Here is a 27004-nt window from a genome sequence, read left to right as displayed (position 1 = left end):
TACAAGATTTGTATAAGGCTTGATATTTATTCAGAAAGAATACCTTTTATGTTTTTATTAGTTTCAGTATATTAATTTTTTTGAGGGCTTTCCTGGGAAGGAATAGGAAGAATAAAGACAACTTTTCTTTCTCAAGATATTCGGGAAATTTCACAGCTCATTTTGGGTCATCCTTTTGAGAGAGGATAGAGCTAGAATTTATGAGTCAGGTGCTGTTGTTTACCTACAACCATACCAAGCTGGGCTTGGCCCTTAAAATGACATCAGCAGAACTTTTTACAGTATTGTGAGTGCTGAAAGCCACTCCATCAGAGAGAGTTTGAGCATGCCTGAAATGTCACTGAGTGCAACTTTTCTGTCTAGATTTGTTTCATTGGGTGATGTTGTGATTTATTTCCATAACTAAATAAAACATTTACATTGTTTAAAAAGTTAATAATACAGGGAGAGTCACTAAAAGGGAGGTAGAGCTCTTGCTTGAAATGGTGACTCAGTGAAGCAGACAGATTTGGGAAAGCTGCTCCATACAGCAGAAGTTCCCAACCAGAAGGTCCTCCCACCAGCACCACCAGATTGTGTGAAGGGATGCAGAGGACATGCTTGCTAGCCAGGCATTGGAAAGCGGATCAGAGACTAGCATGCTTAACCTACTCTGCATCCACCTCCCCTGTGTTTTTGTAAGGATGCACAGCCTTTCCAATCACAGCCTTTTGCCAAATTGCTGTTTGGAACTGTTTGGAAAGATTACTGGTCTGCATTCAGAATGCCATTCCTCTTCCCATTGTGCATTTTTTCCCCTTCATCCTACCCTGTGTGAAATCAGTGATTCATTGTCTTTTGTTTCCTCTATATGGCAGGATGTTAAAGAAGGAGGAATGATCAATTAGAACATACTCTTTCAGTCTCAGAAGAGGCAGAAGGAAACAATCAGCATTTGCACCTTATTTTCTTCTCTTTGTATCTGTGAACAAGTTGGAAGGTTTGGGCAGTTTCTTTTCCCTTCCAGTGACAAGTCTTGGTCACTGAGTCCCAATGGTACACTTATTTTGTGTGCTAAGCAGATAGCAGCACTTTTTGCAACTACCTAAAATATTTTTCTGTGCAGCTGATAGTGCAGGATTCAGTAAAATGTTGATCAAGCTCCAAGTTGCACTCTCTAAACATCTTTTTGATGTGAACTTCATCTTATAAATTTTTTTTCAGGAGATTTTTACAGTCAGCGATTACACATCAGTATTTGGATGTTGTTACCATAAAAAAAATAAGACAAATTAGTGTACCAAATATTTCTTAAATGAAAACATATCAATGTGCATCAAGTGTCAATACAAATCAGTTCAAGCAAAGTTAGACAGTGCACTGTTATAAAAGAAAGAACCACCCTTTTTTGCTGACAGTAAATATATACCAATCAACAGTAACAATGAAAATTTACCAGAGTAATTCCCTTTCACTAAAACAGCAAGGCAGATATTGACAACTGTCTCAATTCATGCCATCATTACGTTTCCTGATTGTGAACAAAAGTGGCAGTCAAGTGACACTTGTTTAAAATGTGTATATGTTAAAAAGCAAATGGAGATGCTGGTACAGAAGAACCAACTATGCCTGCAGCTTTGTAGATAGATATAGAACATTTTTTTCATTAGTGATAATTAAATGAAAATCCACAAGAATTTGAATCAAAACTCCATAAAATAAACAACCATACTGTTGCTCATTTTTACATGGTTCTTCATCTGAGGTTCTACCTCAGATGTCACAGTAGTAATCTAAAAATTCTCGTTTCATTAAGGACCAAAATGACCTTCCCACTCTGGCAGATTTCAGATAGGACATCTTTGAAATAAAAAAATATCCCAGAATCATGTAGGCTTCATAAATTTGTGTGTTGCATTTTAGAGGTGATGCATAGTGAGAACCTACGAGTAGTCTGTTGCAAAAGCTCACTGTCAAAATGTCACCTTTTCAGCTACAAAACTGAACTTCAGTTGATAATGCACCTGCATGTGTAGATTTTTCCAAGTCTTTGTTGAATTTGGGTGGAAGACTGGATTTCAAATTCACTTAAGCACGATGGTCTCTAATTGTATATAATTAATCTGCCCTTCCTTAACTGTAAACTGAACATGACTTATTTTAGTTTCCAAATTATCTGTGAGTTGCTTCAAAGTTATAAATGCATACACACTAAAATAATTCATAGGAAAATGGGTCAGCTTCCTTCCAAATTACTTAGGTTTTAATTAAGACTCAGTAAGAGCTATTCACCACATGAAGCCCAAAAGGGGAAAAAATCAATCTACACAAACACGGTACCTGGTATTTAGCAGTGTCAGCCATTTAACTTTATGTTTCCCTTTCTTCACAAAACTAAGAGACATTCTAAAGACCAGACACATACTGTAGTTAGTCCCATGCCAAGTCCCATGCCAGTCCCAGGATCTGCCTGGAAATGTTAAAGGTCCAAATCCTTAGTCTGGGAACCAGTGAAAAACCTGGACAGCAGCAGTGGCAGTACCAAACACCCTCTACTATCAAGGATTTTTCAAGGATATTGTGGTCCTTTCAAATGCCAACTTAAATGCTTAGCTCTTATGAATTTTCTCTCACTTCTAACAGCTAAACTATCCATAAAATTTGACACTTATCTTCACAGTGAAGAATCTTAGCCTGGGACCCTGCTGACAAGTACTGACTGAAAATAATCTACTCAGCCCTAGTGAGGCTGCACCTGGAGTGCTGTGTCCAGTTCTGGGCTCCTTAGTACAAGAGAGACATGAAGCTACTGGAGTGGGTCCCGTGGAGGGCAATAAAGATGATGAAGAGACTGGATCATCTCTCTTATGAGCAAAGGCTGAGGGAGCTGGGCCTGTTCAGCCTGGAGAAGAGACCAATGAGAGGGAACAACATCCATGTATACAAATGTCTGAAGGGAGAGTGTCAGGAGGATGGAGCCAGGCTCTGCTCAGTGGTACCAAGCAATAGGACAAGAGACAACAGGCAGAAACTGATGCAGTGCAAGTTCCACCTGAACATGAGGAAGAACTTCCTTACTGTGCAGGTGACCATGCACTGGAACAGGTTGCCCAGAGAGGTTGTAGAGTCTCCCTCACTGGAGATATCCAAGAACCATGTGGATGCAATCCTGTGCTGTGTGTTCTAGGACAACCTTCCTTGGGCAGGAAGGTTGGACCAACTATGATCCCTTCCAATCTTACCCATTCTGTGATATCATGATTCTGTGCAAATCTGTTCCTGCATTAGTAGCCAAGAACTCTTTTCCCTGAAATATATGGTATAAATACACTTGTTAATGAAATGAATGTGGATCTCTAGTTCTCCAAATTCAAGTAAAACTAACTGGTAAAGGTCTTCTGTATCACTCAAAATCCCACTTCATGACTTTTATACAGAAGTTATTAAAGAATATGTCCTAATTCACATATGAATTTCCCAGATATCCAGAACCAGAGCACAGCAGAAAACTACTTGCTCAGCTACATTAGTCAAAGGCTTCATAGCTCATATACAGTTGTTGAGGTTTTTTTTCCTGTGTAGTGCTCTACAGTCTGTGTACCTTGGAGTTAATTTATCCTCTCCCAATAAGAGTATTGTATTTATTTTTATATAATTTTATTTTAATTAAACATCCCACAGAGTGGCTAGCTGCCTACCCGTTCTTGGTTTTATACAATATTTTTCTTAAGTCTTTTTGGAAACACTCAGTTCATGAAGACCTGCAAGCAGAATGCAGAATAAGGCACTCTGAATCACTGACTCAAAAAAAATAGATAAAATGCCCATTATTGACTCTGTGTTCTTCTCTGTCAGACATTGGAAGATAATTGAAGTGTGCAATGTTCCTTACCCAAGTGATTGTCAGAGCTCCCAAACACTGAAAATGAAGCTTGGGCAGGAAAGTTCTGAGTCACAGCACTAAGACTTAGCCTGTGTCATTCTCATCTATCAGTTTTCTACAGAACAAGCTTTTATTTTATACACATAAAGACAGCACAGTAATTCTCTGCTATTTACTCTCTACCAAATACATCATTACCAGTTACTAACTTGTCCCAGACTGCCGCTGCTTAAGCAACAGCAGACACTCAGACTTCAGTAGTCAGACCCTCCTTGTGAATCACAAATTTAGCATAAAGTAATCTTAAAATTTTATAAAAATAATATTGTCGTTTTTCCTTTTTATATTTTAAAACTTTGATGTGTCTTTGCTTCTATATTTTAGAGTTCACAGTTCCTCAAGCACAACATTTTGAACTCATGTCTGTAAAAGAGGGCTTGGTTTCTCTGACTGGGATACAGGAGCCTAGCTAAAAAAACAGAGGCTAAAAGTTTATCAGAATTGAATTATCATTGCGCTAAGTGCATCTATGCATCTATGCACTTAGAGAAGTGTGCTATTTTTTTTCTGTTTCTACTTCCTAAGTGTATGCTTTGTATGATAGTGACCAATTGATAATGGAACATCACAACCATTTCCTTTTTTTTTTTCTAGGAGAAAGGTTTGTGTTTAAATGACTTTATTAAAAAATAAAGATTTTCTGTGATGGAGGGAAGAATAAAAGCACTAGACACTTCTAGGAAGATTAGAGAGACAGAAATGAAAAGGAAACATAATCTACTGAGCAGTTATTCTTAACCTGACTGACTTCATGTATATGAGTCATCCTGTCGCATTAAATACTTAATGTGCTTTATTTATTATGAGATATTGCTGCCTTTTAGAGTACAGGACCCTGAGTGGAAATGAAAGGGCTTTTTATTTGAACTCAGTTTATGTAATAAAGAAGGAAGGAAAATCCGGTGTTCTGATCTGAGATACCCACTGCTGGTAACCTTAAAAAAATGAGGTTTCTGTACCTTTCTAAATTGCCTGAGGAAGTCCCATCCAACTACAAGAGACTATACCAGATCCATCAAAACTGCTGGAAAGCTTAAAAGGTTAGGGAAAGCCTGACAATGAGTAAAATCTTATTATTATTTAGTATGAGTCTGATAATAAGTATACAAGTACACAGACACTGGCAAAATTCCTTGCTTGAGGAAATTAATTGGGTTTTTTTTCAGAGCATTTCTGCTCACAGCAATACTAATGGCAAGCTGACTTCAGTAGAACAAGATCCTTTTCATCTTCTTACCTAGTAAAAGATTTAGCTGGAAGTGAAATTAGTCTGTGAGACCCCTCAACTGTCTTCAAAACCTGCAATGTCATTTTAGCAAGGTGTGGCTGTATTGGGGAGTGGGAATGCCATCCAACAACATGCCCACGCAGACATGAGCACAGCAGGAAGTGTGCCCCACATGCACAGTTGCGAGAGAAGCACACGCAGGGTTCAGGTGTCCAGGGCCACAGGTGTCTCAGGGGTTGTGATCACAAGCCACAGATTCCCGTTTTGCAGCACTGAAGTCATACACACCTGCATGCATTTCAGCCCAAACTCATGTGCTCTGAACACTCTCCAAGCAAGAGAAGATGCAAAACGATGCGCGTTTACACCAAGGAGGTGGATGATTTATACTGTTGAAACATCTTTTGAAACATTTTGACTTTTCGAAACTTCAGCTCTTTGGCCAGGCACTTTTTCAAGTAACACAAGATACTAGAGATACATCCTTACATCCTAAGAGACGATGGTTTAGTAAATAGACATTTACTGAGGTAGTCCATGGAAATTTGATTTGACAGTGCTGTAAATCTGGGCTCAGCAATTCAAAGTAATCAAAGCAAAATCATGATGAAATGATCTTTTTTTTCCTCAAAGTCATTACAGAGATTTTGCATTTATAGTAGTGGCTGGTCAAAAATTACACAAATGTACAAGATGTCTTCCACTGGAGGAGATGCTATAAGGTCTCTCATGCACAGCCCTGATAATATCCTTCCTGTTCATGAATCCTCCTTGTTTGCATACCCCTTCCTACTCCCATGACCAGTAATGCCAAAAATACGCAGTGCTTTTGAGAATGAAACAATTTTGCCCTCTTTTGGTTCTCCTCTTCTTAATTTTTTCCAGCTCCTCTTTGGCCTAAGTTACTTTTCAGGGCTAGTAACTAACTGAAAGGATGAAAAATTACATACAGCTTTCATGAAGAGGTATATCAATGCTTGCCGTAGTATAAAAATTTATTTCACACAGCACCTACAGCAGTTTTGGAATAAGTGAATTTCAGTTGATGCCATGGGTAGCTTCAGTCTTAAGATCCTAAATGGTATGGTCTCATCTGGGTTTCTTATAATTGTCTTTGATTTTAATGAGCTTTTAATTAGAAATAAAACTGAGACATCATTATGGAGAGGTGTATTTAGACTGAAGCACTCATTTTTTATTTTGTTTTTTAATTAGGCCATCTAAAAGTGCTCTGGCAACAGAAGACTATTCTAGCATTAATTTTATTCAGGACAAGGACAAGTGTGTTAATCTTGTAGAGTATTATTACAGATGATATAAGCAGTGTTCTCCTTTAAAGACATCTAAGCATATATGCATTTTTGTGAATCGTAGTATGCATGAACATAGAACTGGTTGAAAATTATTATTTGACACTGTTTCTTGGTAGAATATTACGGTTTTAATGAAATATAGCTGTGTAGAAAATGTCTTAAGGGAAAATAGAATTTATTGGAAAACAGTTTTCAAGAAAAGTTAAAATTATTTCAGGAGAAAAACATTTTTTTTGGTAGAGTTGCTCTATACATCTATAGAGCCAGGTAGAAACTATAAGCTAAATCTATATCTTTGAGCTGACGTCTGTGAGTTTAAACCAGGAAGAAAGCTACTGCAAATGTGATAGGAGTATACTTTAGGTTTACTACTCAAATTGTAGAGGAAAGTAAAACAATGCTGTGAAGAACAGTTGCAGGTCTTCCAAGATACAGTAAGTCAGTAGATGAGTTTGTAATGGGTGCAAAAGAAACTGGACAACACAACAGTTGTACACAGTGCTTGTAGCTTTGCACCAGCTCATTGCTGCCAGGACTCAAGTGTCTCCTTACTGGCATCAGTCTCTGGAAATTACACACAGATCAGGACAACTGTAGGACACAATACCACCCACCACAAGTGTGATATGTCAGTTTCTCTAGAAAGCAGCATGATTAAGTAGACACAGACTGTCTTCCCATGGAAAAGTTAGAAATAATAAAAAATATTTCTGGCCTATCTTAAATATACACAGTTATCTTTGTAACTAGTGCTAGTACAGGAGGGCAGCTAAGTAAACCCAATATGGAAAGCTGCACTTTCTAGTCCCTTTATCTGTGATTAAGCAGAAAAATAAATGTATTTGGGTTATTGTTTAAGTATTAGTTGTCTTTTGCTAATAACTAAAGGAAATATTTACCAAATATATACTAATTCACATAGCAGAGACTCCATCTAGTGCAAAAAGTGCCTTCATTGCATCAGACACTAACTGAATTAAGTGCAGATTTTCATTAAATGCCCCTTATTTCTAAATAAATATATAAAATACCAAGTCACAAAAGTATTGAGGTAACAGTCTCCATGGCCAGGGTTTAGAAACTTGGTAATGATACCCTAGCAAAAGTGGGTACAGATTTTAAGCAAATGAATGATGGTAAATTCTCAGAATAATAGGTTTCAAGTAGAATGAGTAGCTTGTAAAGCATACAAGAGTTAGCACATTTCAGATTGCATCACGTGGAAGTTACCTACAGCACTGCTGTCACATCAAGAAGGTGGGCCAGGCTCAAATCAAGGCCTTAATTATGACTGATCAGGCTGGAAAAAAGAAAAACAGACTACCAAATTTCATCTATCTGGTGTCTTTCATATTCTGTCTCTTTCTCTTCATCTTTCTCCCAAAATAGTGACTTAGTTCAGCTCATGCTGACAGATATCTGGAGTAACATTCATGAAGTATGGTTATGAATAAAGCAGAGATTAATGGCTTGTGTCTTACCCACCTGTCAACACGGCAGGTCTTATATCCAAATGCCCTACCTTGACCCTTCTTTAGGCTGATTTTGAGTCTAAATATATTTTAAGAATGCCTTTAGCAAACCCAAAATCTCCAGGGTAGTTCACTATTTTCTTTTTCTCTCAAATGTATACCTTATGATCAGCTCTATTTTAATTCAAAATGCAGTAGTTTTGTGCAGTTGCCCCTAAGGTACATTCCTTATCTGAGCCATTCAGTGACTACAGTAAGGTCTATCATGCAATTTCTGCACTCATAAATAGTGGTGACCAGTGAGCTGAAATACATCCTTCTTTCCTTTGTGCTACTCTCAAGTGCTGGCCACAATTTTCTGCTAGAGTAGCCACTCTGAATTCAAAGGCATTGTATCAACAGAGGACCTTCTGACAAGGACTAAAATTGTGCTTATTTCCTTTTTTTTATTTTTAATGTTCCAAATATAATGCTGTAGCTCCTGTACCGTCTCTCCAGACTCTCACCACTCCTGCAATCTAAAAAGAGAAGCAGCAGATAGGTCAGCAGCTTGCTGCCAGGTCGTGCTCTGAAGGCCTCGTGTGTGATGGTATGAAGAGAGTCTCAGAGATTATACTCCTTGTTTTGTCTGACAGGGTTTTGGTGAAAGATACAAGTAGAAGTGTTGCAAACATGCTTGTCAAGGTGTGAGAAAACTTAAAAGAAACCAGATGGGTTTAATTTTAATTTGTATTTGCCAGATAATGGTAATGAAATTATTCGTTGCACCTTTGCTGAGTGTCTAGTCTCCCCACTACCACACATGCTATACCCACACACTTTTGAGATTCTTATCTTAGCACAAAAGAAAATATATTAGTTTCAATTTCTTCAGATTTCTGATTTAATTTAATTTCTAGCTATTTTCAAATAGTTGGAGTTATAAGCTTAAATCTATATCTACCTTCAGCTGAGACAAATTATTATTACCCTTGTAAAATGTATTTGGGTTTTTTTGTCAGAGATACTTAGCTGAAAATGTTTCCTAATAGTACAGTCTTAACTATTCAGAGCCTTTTGGCTAAATAGCCTTTGAATTGTGTTATGAAGCAACAACAGCACTTGTAGCACTAATTAAATTAACTCTTATCTTTCCTGGGCACATTCTCTGTACATACACTTTAGTGTCTGCATACCATGATTTTTCATCAGGCTCTGTAATGCTGCCATGAAAAAAACTACAGGGACCCAAGTCAGTGGATCTAAACTGTTTGAAACCTTCCTTGGTGACAGCAATCACAGGATTGTGGCCGATATTAAGTTTAGCTCTACCAGACACATACCCACTTTGGGTTTCACTTTTGTCCTGTTCAGTATGTACACAGAGCTGCTATTTGAAGGAAACATCCCTATATAAGAGATTATATCAAGAATGTGACTTGTGATGACCTAGATCCAATACAGATTGCTTGCGGTGTCCTAAATGGATTATTGAAGTGGGATTCAGGTATGCTTGAATGCACTAGCCCTCAAAAGTCTACCACCAGTCCAGATTTAAAGCAGCTTCCTTTTTTTTCCAGTAACTTTCCATCATCAGGATCTTCACTCACTGAAGATGAGGAGTAGCTAGATGTCAGAATTAAAACTTCAGAGGGAATTCCATCTCTGTTTTTTCAACATAAGAAATAATGTCCAGGCCACAGGTGTGTGATCTTTACTGCTATGCCCAGATAGTTTTAGAAGAAAGACTGTTTCTTCCAAAATGAAGAAAGATGAACTTTTAAAGTAGACTTGCTGTTGACAACAGCCTCCCTTCCTCTCTTTAATCAATGCAGTTAGCCTTCCTACTGATTTAGTTTTCAGTTAATTTGTTCAGACTTCATTAATTACAACATATATGAAAGGCAAATACAGTATTTAACACTTTCACATTCTCTTGTCAGTGTCCTGTTCATGGTAGCAGAGCATTTTAAGGTTCACCTGCCTAGACACACTGTGGAACACAAGGTCAGTCTTGAAGTAATGAATCCTGACTTGTAAGAGATTTTTTAGTCTTTTTAAAAATCCTTTGGATTTTTAGTCTGCTGCATTCCCAGGAGCAACAACTTTGGCTCATTCTTTGTTCTCATGTGGTTTTCCCTCCTGTACTACAATAACTTCACCTTTTTTCCCCTGCAATGCCTTATTCTCAGTATCTGGATCATTAAAATCTTGCAAGAACCATCAGTGAAACAGGGCTTAGTGGGAATTTGCTGTGTAACAGTTAGGATTAAAACAACATAATAAAAATATAGACTTTTTTAATATGCATTGTCCTTGAAGTCACACATCACTGAGTGGTCTACCATTCACAGATACTTTAAACCAGGCCTAGGTATGGAGTTTAGCTACAACAAGTGGGTGGTATTCCAATACTAAGCAGCCCCAACAAAATGCAGTACAAATGATGTAGGAGCTGCACTGTTTTCAGAGACAGAAATCTGTGTCTTTCTCCATTATTGCGTTATCAAATTTAGGTAAATCAACACATCTATTGTCACAGTAATTGTGCTATTCTAGTCTTTGCCACCTCTTAGTGACATCATTTTTCACCAGTAAAAGAGGAATACTTTTTACTAGAGCTGAGTGAAGTTTGAAAAAGAAATTTTGTATAGCTCTACCTTTCAAAAATCTGATTCTGCATTCAGAAGGAATAGATGGCAGAAAAGATCTGTTATTCACAATAGTTCATTAATATATTCAACTAAGAATTCTTTCTCAAAAAATGTTTCTATGCAAATATTTGCAATATTTATGAGGTGGTTAATTATTTGGCTATGATAGTAGTGTTACCTTCCCTTAATGGTTGATTTATGTCATTAACCTACACAAAAAAAATCTGAATTTTATTTTACCTTCAAGCCTCTTTTACCGCCTGTCACATAACTGTTCATATAAGCTTTCCATAAAACTCTTCTCCTTCAACTTACTAGCAAGGTCAGAGGAAATGTCATTTTGTCTATAATTCTTGCAAACATTTCCACTTTCTTTTCCTGCTGTTTATGCATGAAATGTCTCCTGTAAAATAATCCTTAAGATTTATTATCTTTTTCTTCAAATTTCTTCCTGAGGTTCACTTTCTCTGTGACAAATGTAAGAAATTGGTGTATTCATCTCAAAAACTTTGGGTTAGAGACAGAAGGTGTACTGGTGCTTTCATTTCTTTGCTTATTTTGGACAATCTGGATTTCTAAGCCTTGTATAGATAATTTGTATAATCACACAAATTTGTCATTGTGATTTTCTTAGCTTCTGTTGTATGACACACATGCTTCTTTCACTTTGATTCAAACAATAATCTGTGTATTTAGGATAAAAACTATACCCACTTGTCTAGCTTCATTACACTTGGTGCAAATATTTTAAGCAGTCCTACAATAATATTATTGGATAAGCAGTTAAAAAAATGTTCCTCTAGTTTTTATTTCTGCTTTTGTTTCCTATTTCTGTATTATGTCTTTTATAAAGGGATACTGGTCTGAGTCTCAGTCTTTTCCTCTGAAAATAAATGCAACTTGAGTGTAGTTTCTGAGTTGATGTTAGCCCATGAAGTTTTTATTGATGACTTAGTAGCAGAGGATGATTCTAGGACTGCAGAATAATTGAATCAAAACTTTTTACCCAATTCAATGAATTATCAGAATAGTGGTTGTTGTTGCTGCTGCTATTATTCAAGGTTTCTTACAATCTATTAATCATTGGAATGCAGATAGACAACTACTTAATGTTTAGCAGTTTATTTAAATAAACTGAGATATTTAGGAGATCAATAAAGGGAGGGAGAACAAAATCTCTGCATAAGCGAAAAAAGGCTTGATCAAAGAGACAGGGGACGTGGAACACCTTAGTTCATTTGAATCATTTGTGAGATGCTGTGATTTATAGAAAAATCATCCTTTCGAGACTGTGCAAGCAGGCTTGACTTAGTCTGTGATAGATCTTGGGAACAGTGCAGTGAGCTTAGATGATTTGCAGGCGCGAGACCTGGTGAGGCAAAACCTTCACTACAAATTGCCTCTTACATTGAAAGAACACATGGTGGGAACATCCAAATTGCACAATCTAGTCAGAAAATGCCACAGTCAGGATTTCGTTAATCCCCCTTTCGACATTGTGTCTCACTCTAACAACATTACTAGATGTCTAATATTTTCATGTGTCATTTGGCTATCCCTAAAACCATCTCAGTTTGTCTCTGTCATCTTCCCTTCACATGCATCTCCTGAGCAAAACTTCCCAAGTTTCCACATTTGTGCAGTCCAGAAGCAAGGGTTCCTCACCCTACCTGCCCTTACCTGGTTTGGTCCAGCATCACAGGTCAGATGGTCTTCCAAAGTAACTGCAATAGGTACTTGAGAGATAAAGCTGTGAATGAAACCTTCCTAGACCACACTGAGCTGGGTAAAAGTTTGCACCACACAGGTAAAATTTTCAGTAGTTTTAACTGCTCATATTCACTGTCTACTCAGCACAAGAGAAAATGTGTTTTGTTGCAAAGATTTGAACAATGGTTTTGGCTTATTGCTTGCTGAAGTGTGACAGATGATGACAGTAATGCAAAGACTCCTCAGTATCAGCTCCCTGCTTTAAGACATAGCAATGTTGAAATTTAACATTCAGAGGAGAAAGAAACTATCTTATACGTGGGGAGAAAAATTTAATATGCCTAAAAATATCCTTCTTGAAGGACTGTCATGGTTTGAGAACCTCAAAAATTTAATTCCCTAGTCAAAGCCCCTTCCCACATCTCAACTCTGTATAAGATGTGTTTTCCAGAAAACCACACAAGACGTAGAATGGGGGAAAGGGAATATATTACAATGACTGTACACATAAATATTATAATACATTATACACACAATCTCAACTATCTCTACCATGGCAAATCACTATTTACAATGGACCAGATCTCTTCTCCTCTCCAAATAAAAGTCCAGGAGGGAAGAAGGAAAGATCCTTTCCAGTCTCAGAGCAGCAGTTTCTCTCTAGGGCAGCAGCTTTTCTTCCTCCCATGCAGCAGCAGCCGTGACTGGATCTCTGCCAGCACACACGAGGGGAGAATCCAAGCCCCCTCGGCCACTCGTTTCAAGTGAGGGTCTTCTTCCGTAGGCTGTGTTCACCAGGACAAGGGTCACTTCACTATGTCATATCACAAAGCTCCGGGGTCTCTGTGACAGTCCTTATCTTCAAGGGATTTAAGCCCCTTTGCAGAGCTCCTGTGCTCTGCCTCAGGCTGCCAGGCTTGTCAGCAGCAGCGAGGGGGGAGCCAAGGTCACCCCCTCTGCATTCCTTCTCCATCCCTGTCCAGCTTTCCAGGACACTTTGAGCTTCTCAGCTCTTCTTTGCAGTGCTGCTGAAGTTTGAGGACTTCCATTCAGTAGGAGTCCATCCTTTCCAGTCAGGAAAGGTCACAAAGGGAGTTTGGGGTTTTTATTCAGTTCTTACCCAAACTTCTTCTCTCTCTCTCTTCTGCCGGCTTTCTATTTCGACTCGAGCAACTCTGAGTTTTTCCTTCACTGCGTGCTGTTGCTTTCTTATCTTTTGGCTCTTAGCCACAGTTTCTGGATGTTGTGCCTGCCGCTGCTCTGTCTCTGCTCACTCACGGTGGAGAAAACTTTTTTAGCTTTTAGCTGCAGGCACTTAGCCCAGCCTCATGCTGTTCCAAGGCCCCGCAGCCCCCCCAGCCAGGGGCTGGGGGGCCCCAGAGGCCCCAAGGGGCTCCAAGCCCCTTTCCTCGTGGCCTCAGAACATGGCTACCACTTCTGCCACCAAACTACAACTAAACTTCTCTTCCGTTTGCTTGTGGTATGTTTATATTTCGCAGAAGCGCTCATTGGTTAAAACTTCAAAACTTCCAGGGTCACCACCCCCTGGGGTTTTACCATTTTATAACTGCAGGGGGAAAAACTGTTTTGCCCCCACTACAGCGTCACAAAGGGGAATCACGTTGGAGCAGTTCATTAAGAAATGCAGCCCACAGGAAGTACTCATGTTGGGGAAATTTATCATGACTATCTCCTGTGGGAAGGACCCCACACTAGAGCAGGGGAAGAGTGTGAGGAGTCTTCCCCTTCTTCCCCCTGTGGGGAAAGAAGTGGCAGAGACAATGTGATGAACTGACAGCTCCCACTTCCCAAAACCTTGCACTGGTGTAAAGCAAAGGGACAGAAGTCCAGGAAAAAGGGAGGGGAGAAGGTGTTTTAAGATTTGGGTTTGTTTCTCATTATCTTGCTCTGATTTGATTGGTAATAAACTAAACTAATGCCCCTCAGTTAGCTCTGTCTTGCCTGTTATGGTGACCAGTGAGTAATCGTTCCTTTCTTTATCTCGACCCGTGAGCCTTTCATTGTATTTTCCCTACCCTGCCCAGTTGAGGAGGGTGGTGATAGAAGCTTTGGTGGGGACCTGGTGTCCAGCCAGGGTCAGTGCAGTACATACCTTTAAAACAGGGACTTCACCTGGTTCTCAGGATTAGCTGGTAGCATTCAGGTGAATAATCAGTACAAGTCTGTCTTGTCGTGCAACGTTTAATCCTAGAACATGTGTTTAATACAGTATAGTTTTCTAAAGGGAGTCTTAGAAGGTAAATTATTAAGTGATCTCAGCGTCACACAAAATTGTCATCTCTGATATGATCCACTGGATTTTTTTTGCTTTCTGAAAGGCAGGAAAAGGGGCAGGAAAGGAGAGATCAAACCTGCAAACTCAGAGTATCATTTGATACAAATTCAGCTGACAGCTGAAACAGATCACTCCTTTCCTGGCTAAAGCCATGTCCCTTATAGTACTGAAGAATCATATTGGACATGGAAAGGAGCATGGTCAAGTGCACTCTAGTTTCAGCTATAAAGATTTCAAAATTAGTCTGAGAAGGAGAAGTGAAACAATATATAACATATTTGCATGGTTTGACACATTCCTAGCTATGATATTCAGAATTTCATGGCATTCTAAGGAAGCATCAAGTTGCTTTTGATTTTTTTTTTTTTATTTTTAGTTATAGTTTTTCAGTTTAAAAGCTACAGGGCACTGTACATTCTTGTAAAGAATTTATAGGAAGATTCAAAGCTGCAGAACTTTGTACAAACTAATTTGCATTTCAAAGCAGTGGAGATGGCTGTTTTGGGTGAGATCACACAGAACTATTAACTAATAACTTTAATGAGCTTTCATAATTGCATAGCTGAACTTTGACTAGGATCCTCTTTTGAAAAAGTATCAGCCAACAGTAACTTGACTCTTGACACTTTGGACTTAAGAAACAGAGCCAGAGAAAGAAAAAAAAGAAAGCAATTAGTTCATTTTTATTTTTTAATGAGGAATTCTTTTATATATGTAATTTCCTAGAGTTTATTAAAGCATTATAAATACTCCAGACAGGTTGTAAAAACAATTTTACAGGTTCTCATTCACATTCAAGCATAGAGAAGCTGTCAGTTCATAATTATTTATTATGTTTTTTGAATTTTGGGCCTAATAAGCTATAATTTTAGAGAAGTAGTCTCTAGTGCAATACATGGTACAATCACAAAGCACTAAGATTATACTTTTAGGTTACATCTATGTATAAATACATATATATGTACATACTTGTATGCGTGCACTTTAATTTCTTGCATGTATCACAGTGAAGAGAGGGATGCAAGGAAGGACAATGAGGTAATCCTGCAGATGTTTAGGGGGAATTTTTATACTGGCAAAGGATAAAGTACTTTGTGCTGGTTGTTTAAGAAGGAATGGAAGGTATCATGTTGAACAGTGACACATAATTCAGCACAGCGCCAGTGAAGTAGCCAATTAATTAACATCACACAAGTTTAAAGAAATGTGTGAAATAATTTTTCACTGCAACAAATCTACCTTTTAATGACATAATTTCACTCTGATTTTTAAGGAGCAGCATTTTTGATTAATGGATGTACAATGAGATAAGGTTACTTTTTTTAAATTTTTTTAATGAAGATAGTAATTTTCCCACAAAGCAGTTCAAAGCTAAGGATGTAGTCACACATTTCTTTAGCAGGAAGCGTGATAGTATCATCTGTGTCAATGTAAATTGTAATAATAATTTTAATTTATGTTTTCTTTTAACCCATACTTAACTTCTAACCCTGATCCAAGTAAACTTTACTTTTATGACTTGCTATTTAATATAAATTATTGGTTCTCCTTACTGAAATGCAATTCACTCCAGCTTATATCTCAGTCCTGAATCTTTCTTGCCTGCAAATGTATACACACATATGCACACACCATTATAGATTAATATATATCCATCTCCATATCTGTGCATACCTTTCTCAGAAGACTACTGTTAATGTCTGAAGTGCCTTATTAACATTACTTTTCTTTCTTCCAGACAGAGACAAAAAAAAAATCCTTTTATCACATTTTATACTGTCTGTTTTATACTTTACACTCCTCAGAAGTTTTAGTTACTAGATTGATTGGATAGTTGCAAAATTGTTTTGTATCTTTGCTATCTAAAATGACCACTCTAGGCATGCTTACCTTCCATTGAACCTGTTTACCTCGTGCTTCATACATTAGACAGCTAAGGAAGGAAATGAAATCCCTGTGTGCTACAAGTATCAGTGTGAAAGCACTAATCTCACAGACTGAGTTCTGAAAGCAATAATCAGAACACTTAAAGGCCTCTCTAGTCTGAATGCATTGCAAACACCTAATTCACAGACCCCTATAGATTTCCAGTTTTAACTTAGTGCCTAATGAAGTGAAGTTTACCTCTCAAAACTTTTATCACAGCTGGACATAACTAGCAATAGTTACTTGCAAGACTACAACTTAAGGGGGAAACTAAATCTCAGCAGGTTGTCATTCTAGAACAAAGTCAAAATGTGCTTTTATAGGTAATATCATACAGAGTAGTCTTCATCCAGGTCTCCAGTCTACATGTCAAAATCAGCATACAATTTGCCTCTTATTGTTAGTCTCTGCATAGACGTGTCAGAATGGAAATACAAAGCCACATCAGTCAACAGTGAAAATCTTCCACAGAGTTATGAGAGGAGTAATATGTGCACCATTCATTTATGGTCAGTCAAAGAACACAATTTTTATGTGGCTCCAAATAAATTCTTGCTCACTCAAACAATCAAAACAGTTTTTAACAGTCAAAACACAACAGCTGTTGATTTCTCAGTACAGTTACAATAATGCTAATGGTTACAATCCAAACCACCCAGTTTCTATTGAGAATTGTTAATGTTACAACAAGATCGATAGATCCAAATATTTGCTCTTTTTCTCGCATCTTGAATCTCCACTCTTCTGATCATCCACAGTCTGAGAGGTCAACTCTCCTCTGTCAGGCAGGATGATTACCACATTCCAACTTGTGTGCAGGGGGAGTGAGGTTTTACTGCAGCATAGTTACTGGTGGGACTTTCTTCTTCATCAGTTTGTGATTTGCTCAGTATTATTTTTATGTTGTTCAAACAGTTTATTTGCTAAAATAACTGTCTGATTTCCTCATAAATTTGCTTATACCATAATTTATTTAAGTGTATTTGTCCTCTATGTACAGGAGGATTTATTTTACATTGTCTATGTGACAGCACATAGACAAATTACTCAAATAGAAGTTGAAAACTTCTTAAGTAGTACCCAGATGATTCTCTAAGCCCAAACACACAGATAAGGGGGTGGATGCTTGGTCATGGGGTAATTTTGTCATTATGGGTAGGACCAGATGGGCAATATTCATCTGTTCAGTCCTGAGAGGTAATTAGAGGCAGAAGTTATGTAAACATATTTTCAGCTAAAATGAACTCAAGTTAACCAATCCAGAAAAGGCTGAGGCACACCATAAGGCTTATTAATATCATGAAGCCAAAATCCCAGTACTGTTACTCATCAAGTTGGCTGTACCATAGGAGTTAAGGCACTTCCATTGTCCTTGCTTGCAGTTTGCTTCAGTCTGAAAGTGTCTGAGACACATCTTCCTTTGATGAACACCTATATTCTTTCCTTCTTCTTTTGAAATGAGTTATTGCGTGTCTTCGTTTAGTAGATATTGGTGAAAAATTCCCTGGCCTTTGGTGACTAAACCTGAAAAGTACAGCCTTTTGATAAGGGGATTTAATTTAATAGATGTTATCTTGTCTTCTTTTATCCTCATTTTTAACCTGAAGGTGGGAATTAATAAATCGCTTACTAATTCTGATTCCCATTGAATCTGTGGTTCCTCTTTGGACATTGCACTGCTTAAACACAGGCAGATCATCTTATCTTGGTTTTTGTCCTCCTAAAAACTAGTTTACACATCTTGGAAGTACATAGAGGTATTCTGTAAAACCTTCTTAGGTCTTGGGTTCTAAAAATCACATGAAATATCTCTATGCAGTAAAAGCAAAGAATCAATTTGTCCTTATTACAAATTCTAAACAGAGATGCACCAGTTCTTCCTTCCTCATCTGAGCCACTGCGTACGCGTATGTGTGAACAAGCTCCATCTATTTATAGCTTTAATATATGCAATAAATGTTATAGGAATCTTTTCGTTATTAAGGAGCTCCTTTTCTTGATTATAATACATCATTAAGATTTACCTTAAAACATTAATGGGAATAAGAAAGGCAAAAGCTTAGTTTCATATCACCTCACAGAGGTCTAATGCTGTAAACTTATCACAAATCCTATTAGCCCTTTTTGCAGAGTGTGTGGTGTTTATCTCTGGGTTAATTATAGCACTGTCTTGAGGAAACCATCTGAGAGTGAGAAAAGACTGAAATCTAACCTTCTTTACTGTTTGCAGTAGGAAAAGCTGTTTTGTCTCCTCTGACATCTGGAGAAAAATGCTGGATAAACAGCCTCTTTGGCTAGCCAATTGATATTGAAGGAAAATGTGCTTTTTTTTGTTGGTCTTGCCATTCACAGTAGGTTTTACTGTTTCGTTTCAAATGAAAACACGTGTGTTTGCTTTGAAATGGTACTGTAAAATTGGCTGAGTTCTCCTTTTTCTGCAGACTTAACTTCTCCCCTTTCCCATCCTCATCCCCACAGGCCCGTGACGGAGGGTTAGCCCAGATCAGTGGAGTCATGCGTCACACAGCTCTATCATGCTGGCAGCCGTTCCTGGGTCTGGCTGTGCTGCTAATCTTCACAGGCCCCACCATGGGCTGCCCGGCCCGCTGTGAGTGCTCGGCACAGAACAAGTCTGTCAGCTGTCACCGAAGGCGTCTGATGTCCATCCCAGAGGGCATTCCCATTGAGACCAAAATCTTGGACCTCAGCAAGAACCGACTGAAGAGCGTAAACCCTGAGGAATTCACATCGTACCCTTTGCTGGAGGAGATTGACCTCAGTGACAATATTGTCTCCAATGTGGAGCCTGGAGCCTTTAACAATCTCTTCAACTTGCGCTCCCTCCGGCTGAAAGGAAACCGTCTGAAGCTGGTCCCCCTTGGGGTGTTCACTGGGTTATCAAACTTAACAAAGCTTGATATAAGTGAAAACAAGATTGTCATTTTGCTGGACTACATGTTCCAAGATCTGCATAACCTTAAATCCTTGGAGGTTGGGGACAATGATTTGGTGTATATATCACACAGGGCCTTCAGTGGGCTGCTTAGCTTGGAGCAGCTCACCCTGGAGAGATGCAACCTCACAGCCGTACCAACAGAAGCTCTTTCTCACCTCCACAACCTCATCAGTCTGCATTTGAAACAGCTCAACATTAACGCTTTGCCGGCGTATGCCTTTAAAAGACTGTTTCGCCTGAAAGACCTGCAGATAGAGGCCTGGCCCCTCCTGGACATGCTGCCTGCCAACAGTTTGTACGGTCTCAATCTTACTTCTCTCTCCATCACCAACACCAACCTGTCTGCTGTACCTTACTCTGCTTTTAAGCACCTGGTTTACCTGACACATCTCAACCTCTCTTACAACCCCATCAGCACCGTCGAAGCAGGCATGCTGTCAGATTTAGTGCGCCTGCAGGAGCTCCACATGGTGGGGGCCCAGCTGCGCACCATTGAACCACACGCTTTCCAAGGGCTCCGATTCTTACGTGTGCTTAACGTGTCCCAAAACCTGCTAGAAACCCTAGAAGAGAATGTATTCCATTCCTCCAAAAGCCTTGAGGTCCTCTGTATTAACAACAACCCTCTGGCCTGTGACTGCCGTCTCCTTTGGATTTTGCAGCGGCAGCCCACCTTGCAGTTCGGGGGTGAGCCACCGATGTGTGCTGGCCCAGACAGTGTAAGAGAGAGGTCATTCAGAGACTTTCACAGCACAGCTCTTTCCTTTTACTTCACCTGCAAGAAACCCAAGATACAAGACAAGAAGTTGCAGTACCTGGTGGTGGAGGAAGGCCAGACAGTGCAGTTGATGTGCAATGCTGACGGGGACCCACAGCCCACCATCTCCTGGGTTACCCCACGTCGGAGGCTGATCACAACTAAATCAAATGGTAGAGCCACAGTGCTGGGAGATGGCACCCTGGAGATCCGATTTGCTCAAGACCAGGACACTGGGATCTACGTCTGTATTGCAAGTAACGCAGCTGGGAATGACACCTATTCGGCCTCCCTTATGGTAAAGGGGTTTACTTCAGATCGTTTCCTTTATGCCAACAGGACCCCTATGTATATGACAGACTCCAACGACACGAGTTCCAATGGAACTAATGCGAACAGCTACTCTCTGGACCTTAAGACAATATTGGTGTCCACAGCTATGGGCTGTTTCACATTCCTTGGAGTGGTTTTATTTTGTTTCCTTCTTCTTTTTGTTTGGAGCCGAGGGAAAGGCAAACACAAAACCAGCATTGACCTTGAATATGTCCCTCGCAAAAACAATGGTGCTGTGGTTGAAGGGGAGGTTTCTGGACCACGACGGTTCAATATGAAAATGATTTGATGGTATTCTGCTAGCAGTGTTTTTTCTGTGGCATTAAAATCTATTAAAACAGCCTGGCATGTGGAATCGCTGGGCAAAAGCAGCTTAATGCAGCTGTCAGTGTATCAAAAGGTTGTAGGAAAATGGAAAGACTATTTGTGGTTATACAACAGAGCCTCCAGACCTTGAGGCAGATGTGTCAGGGCCTTTCATAGAACTGGGAAATTGTACTAACTGTTTGCATTGCAAATATTGGCATTCTGGGGATATCAGCAATGAACCACTGGCTCATGCTCATGGACAATTGTTCAACATTTTCTACTGCTACAAAAGAAAAAAGAAAAAAAACAAACAAAAACCTACAGTGTAGGATTTACATACCTAAAGAAAAAGACACATTTGTCTAAAACATACTCTACAGTGACATTTGTATCTATATATCTCATTTGGTAAAACTTTGCATCCTCCCTTCTAGTTGGTTCAACACCACAAAAAAATTAGTAGTTTTTTTTCTTTTTAATCTACATCTATACTGTGTACATTTTAAAGCAATACAAATGAGAGGTTGTGCTTTTAGATATCCACCAATACTGACCCAAGTGTGATGTCACCCTTCTTTTAACTACCATCAAACTTAAATTAGATTCTTGTAGTTACTAATTAGAAATTACATAAGGTATTTTTCTCCTCATGTAGAAGGCCAGAGCTGAATAATTGAGAGTAAAAACAATCAACTCTGTCGATCTTCTCTTCGTATAAATATAAGGCATGTGCCTAGTTTTGATACAGAATGGAATATTTTTTATATCTGTGATATCACACTGGACCAGTTTACTGTAACATAGCCCTGGCTCTCACCCAGGGAAGGCAACCCACTAGTCAATGCTGGCATAGAGGAGTTGAGTTCTACCTTGAAGAGAGAGAATCGGTTTTGTTAGCCCTGATTTTAATTTCAAAGCTACTGTTAAAATGTTAATGTGTACCGGGCAAAATAAAGAGCATAATACATTCTGCAGACTCCTTGGGAAATATGGTCATCTTACTATTTATACAAATGTATCAAAACATACAAACACTCTGCTACTAGGAATGAACTCTTCTCCAATGCCAAGTAAACTACAGTTGTTCATGCATAATATGGGGATTATAATACTAAAATAATGATTAAAACATGATAGCCTCAAAAAGGCTAACATACTGCCAGATATAATGAACCTCTAGCCACTGTCATTCTCATCTTGTATATTTGTAGATAACACATAGACACAAAGCTAATTTCCAAGAACAGATTACTTAGCTATTCTTGATGCCATTTTAATAACGATGTGGTTATGTTTCTTTCAGGGGCAGTATCTTAGAGCAAGAGGGGTGAGTTATTCCAGATTTTAGAAATCATTTTTAATGGAGAGAAGTCAGAAGTGGAATATTAGTTCAGTACAAGTAATCTTTTGTTTGTTTTATGTCTCTAAACAAATTCTCAAAAGACTGAGAACTAAAACTTTATTCTTAATCATTAATATCACTTCTCCTATTTTGAAATTCTCAGCAATTGCAAGATACGAAGTTGTTCATCACTTCTCCTTTTTCCAGCAATTAGGAGCCATAAATTTGTCCTACATGGCTGATAACAAATACAATTTTTCAATGATTGGCATAACCTGGGGTAAGGATAACAATGACTATATATATATTTAATCAAAACGAATATGAAAATATTATAAGACAGAACATTCGGATTATTGTGATTTAAGAGCCCATGTCCAATCTTAATATTAGATTTCAGCATTTTGAAACAAAAGTCAGGCTGACCTATAATGGAATGCAGGTGCTTCTAAAATTAGTATCCACATACTTTGGCAGAGATTTTCAAAGCAGGATAACGATCTCCCGCTCCTATCAAGAGAAATGTGCCAAAAATTGTACAATCCAGCTGTGCTCCCCAGATGTACCCATAACAAAGCTGCAGGACCCAAGGCTAGACAATTCTGAGAATCTCTTTTCTTAGTGGTTGATATTTAGTTGCATTGTTGTTCCATTTTATGTTGCCAAACTGAGGAGGTTGCAAGGGTTGTTAGAATTTTGTTCACTTAAGTTGATTTTAAGTTTAGAGTTGTGTTTTCTTGCTTCCTTTTTTTTATGCTCTGAACTAGATAAGTGAAGATTTATAGAGATGCTTGATCAGAATACTCCTTGTTCTATGACAGTTTGTAGAACACTAATATAATGGAATAACCCCTGACTAAATTCTAACACCAGGGAAATTATTTTTGTTGATGTAATATCCACTGCACTGACGTCCAAAACTCTACTGTACCTTAATCTGGGCAGTTAAAGAAACAAATGGGGATAAAAAAAATGTTTCTGAACTGTCCATTGAAGACATTTGCATGTGCCTTTCCCTTGTAATTGTCATTTTTTCAACTAGTAATCCATTGCCCCTGCAGTCATTTCATGTTAAATGTTAAAATCAATGTTAGAAGCAAAAAGTCTCCTAAGTTCTAGACATTTGCAGCTGATTTCTTCATATTAAATGACACAATGAAAAAAATTCTAAAAAAAACCCAGAAAAAATGTACTTTTAGGATTAATTATGAATTGCTGTATTCCCTTATTCCCTTAGAATGATTCTTAAGTGATTGCATTGTTAGTGCACTGCAAGGATTCGTGAGCAGAAATATGCTTAGTTACCTATGTGAAATGTGTGCTGGTGATGAAAATCACCACTTGCTGTTGCTGAGCACCACCTTGCAGATCTGTCAGCGTTCTGTGTATTGCCTTGAGTTCAGTCAGTATTCAGTTTTTCAGAATCAGTGTTTGCTTCCTGCCTCTAGCGATGTTCTTCTTTTTGCAGCCTACTTATTTCAGCATGGACTTGACAAGGCATATGGCATCTCTTAACAGAAGTGAGGACAGCAAGACTCAGAGACACACTTTTTATCTTGCTCCACACAGTCTCCTTTTTTGTGTATCTGCGGGACACACACTCACTGTGGCTCTTTTGGGTGGATAAGGAATACAGTGCCAAGGTCGCACCTAGATAAGCACCTTTTTGGCAATTCTTTTAAGAACAGAATGGATGAATGCCTACGTGCTTCTTGAAGGAGTCACTTCTACTTCTCTGCTAGAGATGAAGGGGACACCACAGTTTATTTTACTGCAGGGGAGAAAAAGGAGTGGGCTGTGAGGAGGCATCTGACCCACATGGCTCCCCTATCATATATTCAGAGACAGGTGGATAGTGCATACCTGGTACTAAAAGTGGGAACAAAGGTTTTAAGCTACCTCTGACTTTTGTACAGGCTGGCCCCCATGCTGGCACAAGCCTGAACTTACCTGGCAGTCAGTGCAAGAAAACTCTGAGGAACAGCAACAGTTCTGCAGAAATGGAAAAAGCAGAAAATGTCAAAACCAGCAAAGGAACTTGAGAAAGCAGGTACCAAAATATCCTTGTCATAATTGAATTGAATTGAATTGAATTGAATGCTTGAGCCTCCCACAAATATGTTTTGAAGTCCACTTCCACAGAGTAGTACTCTTCTTTCAGAATAGATGAATGTACAAGTGTTTACAGAATCATACTGAATCATGGAATTATTTAGGTTGGAAAAGACCTCCAAGATTATCAAGTCCAACCTTTGACCTTGTCAGTTAGACCATGGCACTAAGTGGCACAGACATTTAGTGAACACCTCCAGGGATGGTGACCCACCACCTTCCTGGGCAGTGCATTTCAATGTTTAACAAATATTTCTGTGAAGAAATTCCTCCTGACGTCCAACCTGAACCTCGCCTGGCACAGCATGAGGCTATGCTCTCTCATCCTGTAACTTAGTTGCCAGGGAGAAGAGACCAACCCCCATCTTACTACAACCTCCTTTCAGGTAGTTGTAGAGAGTGATAAGGAACCCCCATGAGCCTCCTTTTCTCCAGGCTAAACAATCCTAGCTCCTTCAGCAATTCCTCATAGGACTTACTCTATACATCCTCCAGCAGTTCCTTTGCCCTTCTCTGGACATGCTCCAGGACCTCAATGTCTTTCCTGTAGTGAAGGGCCCAAAACTGAACACGAGATTCAAGGTGTGGCCTCATCAGTGCCAAGTACAAAGGGACAATCCCATCCTTGGTCCTGCTGGACACACTATTATTGATACAAGCCAGGATGCCATTGGCCTTCTTGGCCACCTTAGCACACTACTGGCTCATGTTCAGCCGCTGTTGACCAGTACTCTCAGGTCTTTTTCTGCTGAGCAGCTTTCCAGCCACTCTTCCCCGGGCCTGTAGCACTGCCTGGGGTTATTATGATCTGAGGGCTGGACCTGGCACTTGACCTTGCTGAACTTCATGTTGTTGGCCTCAGCTTCTCAATCCAGCCCGTCCAGATCCCTCTGCAGAGCCTCCCTACGCTCCAGCAGATCCACACTGCCACCCAACTCAGTGTTGCTTGCAAACTTACTGAGGGTGCATTTGATCCCCTCATCCAGGTCATTGACAAAGATGTGAAACAGGACTGGCTCCAATACTGAGCCTTGGGAACCCCACTAGTGACTGGACACCAGCTGGATGTGGCACCATTCCCCACCACTCTCTGTGTCCAACCATCCAGCCAGTTTTTAACCCAGGCATTTTTTTAACTCGAGCATTTTTTTAGCCCAGTTAAACTTTCAATAAGTGAATTAAAGAGAAGACTGAAGCAATGTATTAACAAAAGAGTTTGAAATTATTTTAGGATGGTTAAGACTAACCAGCACCCCACCTCAGCCTTACTTTTAGATTTTGAGCTGGTTCTCTTTTCTTTTCCCCTTCTTTCTTATTAACTTTGCAACATTCTTTTCAGAAAGACTTTGTCCACAGAAATCTAACTTTAGTTAGATTCAGACTGGGAGGCTGCTTTTACCCTCCGTTCCCACTTCACCAACCATTCACGCATGTTACAAGAGCCAACAGGGTTGACAGCTCCAGATACAACTGAACTCAAACAGGAGACTCCAAGATCCCTAGAGAACTGTTGACACAAGCTGATGTCACTAAGTGGTTTTTTAACTAAACTTTTTTTCTTTTGACTTCATTGTCACACTGCCATTCGAGGTTTTCCTTGTTTACATGGATGGTAGCTATCTTTTTTTTCCTAATTTCTTTCATCTTGGTATTGAAACATCTATGACAGTAACAATTTTAACATCAGAAATAAAATTAAGAAACATTGCACACTACACCCTCAGCACCACAAATTGTAATTTAGGCATATGAGATGCAGTAAGAAGTTGGCATTAATATTTAATGACAAGTCTTATCTAAACCTTGTGACAGAAGAAACTGATGAGAAGAAACTGAGGGATGTAGGCCATGTTGCGACAGAGTCACATCAAAGACAAGTAGAAACAGTCTTTGCTACACCATACCTGGATATCAGTTTTAGACATTGGACTTTTTCTGAAAAACTTTCATGATATGTGAATGCCAGAAGCCCACATTTAACCCATAAAAAGACAAAACGTTGGCTGAAAATCCAGTAGAGCAAGTGACTACTGGCTGCCCAAGTACAACAGCAGCTTCCAGCAAAGACAGACAAGAAACTATAGTCAGGCAGTTATTTTGCCTCATCCACTACTGCATTGTGTGAAAATATAGTCCATTAGGCAGTAATAAAATGGATAATCCTTACCCATTTTTCTTCAAAGAATGCAACGTTTGTGTAAGGTGTAACATAGAATCTGTTACACCTCCATCCCCAGCAGTGAAACACCCAGCAAGAAGTGAGGAAGAGGAAGCCTATTCTGATCGGTTTATTAATTGTTCTTTTCCCCTGAATGGTCCTAGTCTACCTGGGGCTAGCATGATGACTGTCCTTTCCATTTCCATCATCTCAGCTCATCAGGTGGCTTGACATGGGAGTAGCAGGGAAAGAAGCACATGATCAAGTTGTCTATCTTCACTGAACTGTAACTCTGATCTCAAATAAAAGAAAAAGCACAGCAGTAGAGTCTTAGAAATGCCAGTCTGCTGCAGCTGATTCCTAGTTTTGCCCTAAGACAACATGTGGGGAAACATTGTATACATGCTTTCTGACCTTGTTTCAGTATCCTATGAGACTGATTGCTTTTTATGCTAAACAGAACCAGGGGGGGGAAAAATTAAAACTTAAATTTAAAACTTAATTGTGCCTGAAGAAGTTAAAAGAACACTTTGGAAA

General features: G+C 39.0%; 1 protein-coding gene across 8 annotated transcripts in view; it reads left to right on the top strand.

The window, feature by feature from the left end:
• LINGO2 (leucine rich repeat and Ig domain containing 2) overlaps window positions 1-23374 on the top strand; it is a 480597-nt gene extending 457223 nt beyond the window's left edge. For all 8 annotated transcript variants that reach the window (XM_064641969.1, XM_064641973.1, XM_064641971.1 and 5 more), the window contains one exon: window positions 18979-23374. In XM_064641969.1, the coding sequence (XP_064498039.1) occupies window positions 18979-20835 (1857 nt within the window). In that variant the 3' untranslated portion in view covers window positions 20836-23374. The remainder of the gene's footprint in view (window positions 1-18978) is intronic.
• Window positions 23375-27004: the final 3630 nt, after the last annotated feature.

This window comes from Pseudopipra pipra, chromosome Z, assembly GCF_036250125.1.
Source record: "Pseudopipra pipra isolate bDixPip1 chromosome Z, bDixPip1.hap1, whole genome shotgun sequence".
Classification (NCBI taxonomy): domain Eukaryota; kingdom Metazoa; phylum Chordata; class Aves; order Passeriformes; family Pipridae; genus Pseudopipra; species Pseudopipra pipra.
The sequence above is the reverse complement of the archived record's forward strand: the minus strand, read 5'-3'. Positions and strand labels throughout refer to the sequence as shown.